General features: G+C 36.4%; 1 protein-coding gene across 2 annotated transcripts; it reads left to right on the top strand.

Moving 5' to 3' along the window:
- The first annotated feature begins 6,165 nt into the window (after positions 1-6,165).
- On the top strand, positions 6,166-9,216 carry LOC131038236 (cytokinin dehydrogenase 9). 2 transcript variants are annotated; one of them, XM_059213621.1, is made up of 5 exons: positions 6,170-7,125; positions 7,242-7,369; positions 7,479-7,754; positions 8,048-8,310; positions 8,410-9,216. In XM_059213621.1, exons 1-5 carry the CDS (start codon positions 6,507-6,509, stop codon positions 8,744-8,746), a joined length of 1,623 nt encoding a protein of 540 aa, XP_059069604.1. In that variant the 5' UTR covers positions 6,170-6,506; the 3' UTR covers positions 8,747-9,216. The 2 variants fall into 2 exon arrangements, with proteins under 2 accessions (XP_057826593.1, XP_059069604.1); XM_057970610.2 differs by lacking the exon at positions 8,410-9,216 and having other exon boundaries at positions 6,166-7,125; positions 8,048-8,314.
- Positions 9,217-9,543: the final 327 nt, after the last annotated feature.

Here is a 9,543-nt window from a genome sequence, read left to right as displayed (position 1 = left end):
TGTTCAATTTTTTAAGAGTGTAATTGCTATTTGATGAAAAGAGAATATTTGGTTAAAATTATTGATTTCAATGTCTCACTTTGACCAAAAAATCAGAAAAAAGAAAAAAAAAAGTGACACTATTGTGAGGTCACCTTAGAATTAAATATGAAAATATGATGGTAAGAGTTGCAAACAAATGAAATTGTTTGTTAGCTTCCATACTAATTAGACCATCCTACACACTATTCAATACATTAAAGTTAATCTAATTATAATAAATCTAAAACATAAAAAAAAATATAAATATATAATCTAACCATACAATTACATAATAAAATAATAAAAATATTATATTATATAATTGAAATAAACATTTTAATAAATCCTACCTATAAATTTAAAGTTTAAAAATATTAAATAATATAAATGTTATTAAAAGCACCTCATATGTGTCCAAGCCCTATTATTGGGGTTATGTTTTTTATATAATGCTCATGTGACATGATTGGACTCCCTTCTCGTAAAATGTGTTATTAAATAGTTTGCTTGGCTCAAAGTACACAAGTTAAAAAATTATGAATATTTAATGTCTATAAAATAACAAAGGGAATTATTTCATCTTTTAATTGCGAGGAATATTATTCAAATGCCAAACAAAGAATATTTTCAATAAAGGTTGGAAAAGAGTCCTCTTTATAATACAAGTAATATGGCATGAGAGTCATGCCAATCCAATTTCAAAACAAATAAATTATTATGAGACCCATCCTACCTACGCTATAATCTACCTCTTACAACATAAATACTTTGACTCAATTTAGAAATAAAAAATGAAAGCAACTTGTAATGTGAGGTGAATAAATTTTTTCAATAGAAAAATAAATATTAATATTTAAAAGCATTTATGTTTGTATAGTAATAAACAAACACAAAGCAAAGATTGAAATTTTTTTCTATTAAGCATAAGGAGAACAAAAAAGTACAATAGAGTTCAAAAGGAAGTCCCTCAGGGACGATTAACCTCCGACTGCCGCCAAAAAATCAGAGTAACAGAATAAACAGCTCAATACATAAAGGTACTTGATAACCAACTAGTGAAGAATATTGAAATTTAAGGAGGATTATTGTGAAAACTAGGTAAGGAAGGTTTTTTTTAGGAGTAGTTTGTTGTTTCTTTTTTCAATTAGGTTGATAAAAGTACGGATATATGTTTAAAGGAAAGTTCTTTTTAGAAATAGTTTGTTGGTTCTTTTTTCAAACAGGTTGATAAAAGTACAGACATATTTTTATGGATAGTAAAGGTGGGCTTTAATTTGTTATGAAAGGATGCTTGAGCTTTGGTTTGGTTATTTCAAAGTCATATAAGTGGTTTGTAGCCACTTACCAATGTATTTTGTATTCTATATGAACAATTGATTATTTAATATAAACCTTATTTACCAATCAATAAATAAATAAAAGTAAATTGATAATAATATTATTGAGAGTTTATTTTCAATGTATCATATTATGACTTTTATAAAGTCGATATAAGTTTTCCACAGTCCATATTGTGAGAGTTGCGTCTAGATTATCTGTGTATGTTTTTCTAATTTACGTTTCGGATCACTTCGAGAAGTGAAAAAATAAGAAGCAGATTTTTCTTTTCATTATAACTTTTTAAATGATACATTTACTCAAAAGCAACTAATTATATAATAACAATAATAAACTACTAAAAAAACTACAACTCACTAAGATAACTTTATTACGACAAAGTTTAATATTCCACAAATTAAATTATAATATCATTAAAGATAATATATTTAAATAAAAAATATTTCCAATTCTAATTAAATTATTTTAAATATAAGATTCATTTGAATTTTAATAAATATTATAATAAAAATATATACCAATATCTTCATCAATTATAATCATTGAAAATAAAAGAAAAAAATCGGTGAACCTCTCTTAATTCGAAGAAAAGTCCAATCATGACCTTATCCCGACTCCAAAATGTCCCTCAAAAAAACATTCTGGATGGGATTGCCTTATCCTCAGAAAACGTGATTTATCCCTTGTCGTTTAATATTTTGAAAAATTAATACACCCAGTCCCGGATGTATTATACATTCTTATTATTATTCCTTCAGATTCACATGGCCACATGTTTCGGGAGGCGAGTTAAAGACAAAAAGGAGTGATGTAGTAAGAGCATAAGATTAGCACCGTCCCATTATACATAGGTAACATACTTTAACTTCCAAATAAATTCCACTCCACTCTACATGCAAAACGTCATGCATCAGCGCGATTGGGACGGGGATTGTATTTAATTTTAACAGCGCATTTGCACATGCAATAGAGCTTGTGAAGCCTAGCTGTTGGATAGGACGGTAAATAAATAAATAAAATATAAAATGCTTTGAAAAAGTCGGCCGGAGCGGCGAACGCTCGGTGCAAAATCGGGCAGCCAATTGGCACGGCAAGAAGGCTGCGCAATGCACAGTTACACATTTGCATGGTTTTGAGCTTTTGCTTTAACATTGCCAAGTGTTGAAAGAAGCGCAATAACACAGCTTCTAGATTTGAAATTGTTAATTTGTTTATATAAATGTGGAGATCAAAGTGGAGTAGCTAGGCTACCAGTCATCTGGTACACACTGGGATTTGGGAATCGGAATAAAGATTATTTTTATTATTTTATTTTAGAAATCGACTAGGTAGTCTCCTGGCAACAACAACGACCATTATCTTCGCCGGTTGAGATGACGTCATGCTGGCAGAGGTGGGCCCCACCGATTGTCGGCCGGCTGTCATATGACCATGGTGCAATCTGATTTTCCTGATTTATTAATTAAAAAATAATATACCGAAAGCGCGATTTCACATGAAGGGGGCGGCCTCTGCTACGCTAATTAGAAAATGCCGGCTTTGTTTTTATTATTATTATTGATTTTTAATGTTGAGTTAGACTTACTGCCAGCAGTCAACGAATTAATTTCGTGTGTTTTTTTAATAATTTAGTGTTTGATTCTGGAGATATTCCCAAGGCTAAAATTAGCACTTACAAACAAACGTGAGTCAAATGAATTTGTCATCTAGGTGTGGGAAAGACAAATGCTATCTAATTTGGGCAATGTCTTTGTCTCTACTTAATTCATTTTCTCGAAAATATTTGTTTTTTTGTTAAGTTGATGCTTAATTTCTAGCCAGCCCTCCAAACATAAAAGCTTGAATAATCTGTCTCTAAGCTTCCGAGATGTTTTAGGCTATAGATGTCGCTAAAAGACAGTGTGTTAACTAGAAACCTAATGAAACCAACATAAATATATAGATTTTATATTGCATTGTACAATAGAGAAGATTTTGGTCGTGGTTTAGTGGCTATGTGAAGTTAAAGAAGGAATATCATGATAAATGGAATTTGCCATCAATGGATGATGATAGTGAACACATATTTGCATGTTTGGTCTTACATGTTTCACGAGGTTTATGAGAAAGATTTTTGGTTTTACATGTTTCATGAAGTTTATGTAAAAAATAAATAAATATTTTCTAAAATATATTGAACCAAATCTTTCAAATTTCAAATGGCACAAATAATAATAGTAAATATAACATTTCTCAAAAGAGGATTAAACATAGTGTTTAAATGTTTATCTTTGGACAAGTTGTTAAATTCTATATTTACATATAATGACATATGTATATGTGTGTATGTATATGTTTATGTTTTTTTATGTTTGTATAACGATGAAATAAGTATAATCATTAGATTTTGAATTTTGAAATAAAAATTGTGAATGAGGAGAACCCATTCACTTATTGGGTAAGTAAATTCCAAACATCCTTGGACATGTTTAGGTAAATTAAGTTATTTGAAAGATAAAGACAAACAAGTTTTCACGTGCATGTTTCTCTTAAACTATATAATATAAATCAAATCCATGCAAAAGATCAAATTCATGATACTCACGATTGAACCCATAATGTTTGAGAATGAATTTATAATTATTGAAATGATACAACTCGTACGACAATGATAAGATACTAATAATTAATTATTTGACAATGACAAATCAATTATGTACAATTTCAATGCTATTCTTTTATATTATTAATTTAAAAAAAGTTAAACTCATCTATTAGTTACAATTATCTATGATTTGCATCACTTTTCCTTCCCTTATGCTCGAAGGACAAAAATGAATTGAGTTGTCAACGTCAAAAAAGTCTTTTGCATCTTTTAAAAAGAATATCGATAAAAGACTATCTGAGTTGTTCTGATCATCTTGTATCTACTTGCTAACATCTTATGCCCTTTTCATAATATCAACATATCTTGTTCACATAAGAAACACCTTCGACGTAATTGCACTTATCTATATAACTCTATTTAACCTTAGTTAAATTGTACTTGCTTAAAATTTTTATTTCATTTTCTAAAGGAACTGATTTCCACCGTCAATAAAGCATTTGCCTTGTTCACTTCCAAGAAGCTGGAAAGTTGAAAAGATTAAAATATGAATTTAAAAACAACATTCTCCGAAACACTGATGCCTTGTCTAGTTTATGTTTGTTGAACGTTTGTCTGTATATGTCTTCCTTAACATTGATACCTACCTCGCCATGGTTTCTTAATTTGTCTTAATTTGTCTCTTGTAGACTTATTTGATGTCGCAAAAAATCAGGATAAGATCATTCGACCAGACATATCTGTAAATTTGCTTAGAGTCCTTTCAAGACAGTCAATCTCGAAATCTCTTCAGGGTACAAATAAACAGCATTATTACGGTGTGTATCTGCTAAAGATCTCTCGAGAGGCTCGCTAGCAAGTGGAGCAGAACGACAAGATAATACGAATCGATGAAACTGGAAAACTTTAGGTATTGCCTAAAACTGATCTATGTAGGAGGAACCAGATTAATAGCATTTGAGGTAAAATTGAGTCAATCATTCTATTCTAGATTAAGGTAGGCGCATTTTAGTGTACGAACACAATATTTAGTGAGGGCAAATATTAGCATGTGAAAAGCAAAGCAGAGGGTGTGTAAGAGGATATCTTGTATTGCTGATGTGGTACATGACTAGACGTTTTTGTGTGTGGGTGAATGCATGTTGTTAAAATTGTATACTCAAATCTTGACCACATAAAAAGATGAATCTTCTTTTGCCTTTATAATTTCCACTCACAGCCATGGGAGAAAGCGAAGGCTTGGCCAATTATTTTGGTACAAGTAAAGTAGTAAGAAAGGGATTTTGGGCGCAAGGTCTGAGATATGGAAGGAATATTTGGTTTGTGTAAGCGAGGCAGGAGACAGGGAAATGACAGACAGGACTGTGGTGTTGCCACAAAATGGACAGTCCATTTGCGTTTTAAGTAGTTTGCGTTTGTGGGCGGGACATGATTGAAGGGCTAGTATTTATTCTTATTGCGTAGGGTGAACAATTAGTTGGGATGCAGGCCACGTGAAAGGCTATGGCGCCCGTCCCCACGCAGATATCCCAAATCTTCTATTTGAAGTTGGTTTTTTGTTCCCTGAGCGCTACTGCTTAAAAAGCCCGAGACAAGAGATGGGGTGAGGAATCTCAAAGAGTTGAAATGCATCTTCTTCTTCTGCTTCACCATCACTACTAAGGTAATGCACGCTTTTTGGTCGAGGCCCCACCCGATTCTGTTTTAGAGCCGTGAGATCGGTCTATATTCATCGCAGTACCCGGGAATCCAACGGACAACATTCACAGTGGGGAGAGATTTCGTCACGTATCTGAATTTTCAAGTATTGTACCCAACTCATTTGCATAATTCTCCCAATTTCCTCCTCAATAATTCCACTGAAACTGGAATATGGGTAATAATCAGGCCAGGGGTATCATTCCACTTAACTTAAAGGCTGACTAGGCCTAACTAGGTCTGACAACACCAATGTGCATTGTGCATTCATGTCTACGTGTACTTCTCTTCAACTGCACTATCTACGGATTCTGCTGGCCCCTCCCGTGGGCTCCATCCTCATCGATCAGTACCACACATTAGATGGCAGAGGGAGCACTACTGCCTTTTTCCTTCGCCTTTCCTTTGGTTTCACCTAGTTGACTTTGTCCTCTCCTCTGCAGTTTCGCAGTGAATCTCCGTCGTCAAATATATATACATTCCCACCCACCCAATGCCCATGCCCATGCATTCACATCTCTCTCTTTCTATCTCTACATCTCTATATATACCCTAATTCTATCCACCCTTCCGCACATTGCTTTGGTCTTCTTTTCAAATCCTACTGATTGTATTCGCGTCGTTTGAGAGCTTGCTTGCTTTGCTTAGGAAAAAAAAAAGTGTAGATTCTGGCCTGTGGAAAGTGTAGATTTTGCGTCTGAGGCAAAGATTGTAGCTTGCCCAATTCGAGAAAGAGAGTCCCTTAACTGCAAAACCCACATTCTGGCACGTCTTTTGAAAGGCTTCCCAGATCACACCCTTTCTTTTTAAGGAGCTTATAAGCTCCCCCCCCAACCCGCCCGTGGTTATATTCAGCATTCCACCCATGGAAAACCAAGTAAATTGGCTCATAGAAAACCGGACTTCTGTTCTGGTATTGATCTTTGTGATCGCCAGGCTGATTTCTGCAGTAGGTTTGACGTTAGATTTAGCAGTCTGTAAGGGGTGTTTGTCTCTCACAATGCTCGATTTGGAGGGACACATCGATTTCCACAACACCCAGGTCGCTGCTACTGATTTTGGGAACCACAAAACAGCTCTTCCTGCTGGTGTCCTCTATCCTCGTTCCGTAGCCGACGTTGCCTCTCTGGTTACATCGATTTATAAGCTGTCGGGCGGGGGTTCGAATCTCACCGTCGCCGCCAGAGGCCACGCACATTCTCTCAACGGGCAGGCCCAGGCAGAAGGTGGAATTGTGATCAACATGGGGTCGATGAAGGGTGGAATAAGAGTTGACAAGAAAGGGATGTATGCAGAGGTGAGTGGGGGAGAGCTGTGGATTGAGCTTCTCAATGCGACTCTGGAGGTCGGATTGGCTCCCAAGTCATGGACAGACTATCTCTATCTCACCGTTGGAGGGACGCTCTCTAACGCTGGCGTTAGCGGCCAAGCTTTCCGCCATGGTCCCCAGATAACCAACGTTTATCACCTCGAAGTCGTCACTGGTATGCATCTTTGTCTTTTTGCCCAAAATGTTAAAAGGAGAAAATCCTTACACGCATGACTGACATATCCACCTTCTCCGCGCTTGTTTTTAATCTATGATCTCCTTACTGTTCAGGGAAAGGTGACGTCTTGACTTGTTCCAAACATCACAATGCCCAGCTATTTCATGCAGTCCTTGGCGGATTGGGCCAGTTTGGCATCATCACCAAAGCTACGGTTGCTCTCGAGCCTGCACCCCACAGAGTGCGTTCTTACTAGATTAATTATCTCACACTCATTCTCAAATTCACGCATCCAGTATTTTGTTTGAATTGTTCATTGATTTGGGTGGGTTTTGTAATTGACCCAACAGGTGAAATGGATAAGAGTTTTGTACTCAGACTTCAAGACATTTACCCAAGATCAGGAGAATCTAATCTCCCGCCCGGAGGAGGGGGAACTCACGTTCGATTACGTTGAAGGATTCGTAATTGTCAACAATGGAGGACTGCTTAGCAATTGGAGGTCGTCGTTTTTCTCGCCGCAAAATCCAGTGAAAGTGAGCAGCCTAAACACCACTGGCCGCGTCTTATACTGCTTGGAAATGACCCTCAATTACATGCACGAGAATTTTGACAAGGTTGATGAGGTAATAAGACTAGCTTAGCTTATTTCACATTGTATTGTCCAAATCTTCTTGTTTGGACAAACCAAGTTTTGAGGTGATGGATAGACCAATATGTGTCCAAACTTGTAACTATCGATTAATATATACAAAGTTAGAAGCCAAAACAGTACCTAGATCTCCTAACTCCCAAAGTTGTTCAACGATGCAGCTTTCTCTATGCTTCTCAAAAGATTATTGGTGTACCTATAATTTTGATTTTGGTTTTTCTACTACCATTTGAACTGAGAAAAGATAGGTTTTTTGAAACGTTGCAGGATGTTACGTGGCTGTTATCATCTCTGCACTTCATCCCAGGATCGGTATTTATGACGGATCTGTCATACGTGGAGTTCCTGGATAGGGTTCACACGTCCGAGATTAAACTGCAAAAGCAAGGACTCTGGGACGTACCCCACCCATGGCTGAATCTCATGGTACCCAAGTCAAAAATTCATGAATTCGATGCACGAGTCTTCAAAGACATTCTGCGTAACACCAGCAGCGGCCCTATTCTCATTTACCCAATGAACCGCAACAAGTAACTACTTCTTCTTCTTCTTCTTCTTCAATCCTCTCTGGTTTTGATTTCTCCTCACTATATTTGTGTTGGGTCTCATTTTGTGTTGTTAATTTGCAGGTGGGATGATAAAATGTCGGCGGTGACACCAGAAGAGGATATATTCTACCTGGTGGGATTGCTGCGCTCTGCACTGCGTTCTGAAAGAAGAGGAGGACCCAACAGCGAAGAGTTCCTGAGGGATCAAAATGAAAGAATACTGGATTTCTGCAACAGAGAAGGAATGGGTGTGAAACAGTATCTTCCTCAATACAGCACAGAGTCGGAGTGGAAGAAGCATTTTGGCGGCAAATGGAACAGATTCTCAGAATGGAAAGCAACATACGATCCAAGCGCAATTTTAGCTCCTGGGCAGAGAATTTTCTCTCGCCCCGCTAGATCCCCGCTCGCATTATAATATGCTGCATCACATGATATAATTCAATATAAGTTTTGATCTGCTGAGCATCTAGCTAGTAGAATCCTGTAATGTACTCATTGTAAATATGAATCAAAGTAGCCAATTTTGTCTGTCTTGTCTGGCATCGCTGGCAAGATGATAATTAATTATATACAAATGACAGAGAAAGCAAATGGAAGATTTGCTTTGCAGAAGGTGTGGCAGATCATTGTTTTTCTTCCCACTTGAGAGCATTACGTGAGACCCGTGCACATGTGACGCCAACACATCAATCATTACGCTAAATTAGTGGGAAAAGCTGCCGTTGCCGTTTGTTTCTACTGCTAATATATTTGGCTTTTACCTAGCTAGCAGTCTGTAACTGCTGTGCTTCTCACAGAGAATATATGTATGTTTATCACATGTAATGAAATCTAGTCAAAGAAAGGATGGATATATACTTAGCTAATGAAAACTTTTGTTTGAAATTGGTGCGCATGAATGTTTTTCGACTAGTGGAAATGATGACAGCAGGGGTGGAAGAATAATGCATACGCAAGGATGATGTAGCAGATTCATATATCCATGTTCATGTTCATGCAGGAACATAACAAATTAATTACTTGCCGTGTTGGAATAGAACTAATATGCATAAATTATTTCGGGGAGCGTGTCAAAGTGGAGAGCGATTGGTGTGGTGACTTTTTCCTGCTGACAAAGCCAAGAAAAATGTAGTTAAAATTGGACCACCAGAGCAGATCTTGATGCATATAACCCTGATGAAGTTGACGTCTGGCAAAGCGATTGTTTTGTAT

The sequence above is a fragment of the Cryptomeria japonica genome, chromosome 10 (assembly GCF_030272615.1).
Source record: "Cryptomeria japonica chromosome 10, Sugi_1.0, whole genome shotgun sequence".
NCBI classification, from domain to species: domain Eukaryota; kingdom Viridiplantae; phylum Streptophyta; class Pinopsida; order Cupressales; family Cupressaceae; genus Cryptomeria; species Cryptomeria japonica.
Note: the sequence above shows the minus strand (reverse complement) of the source record. Positions and strands in the feature narration are given on the sequence as shown.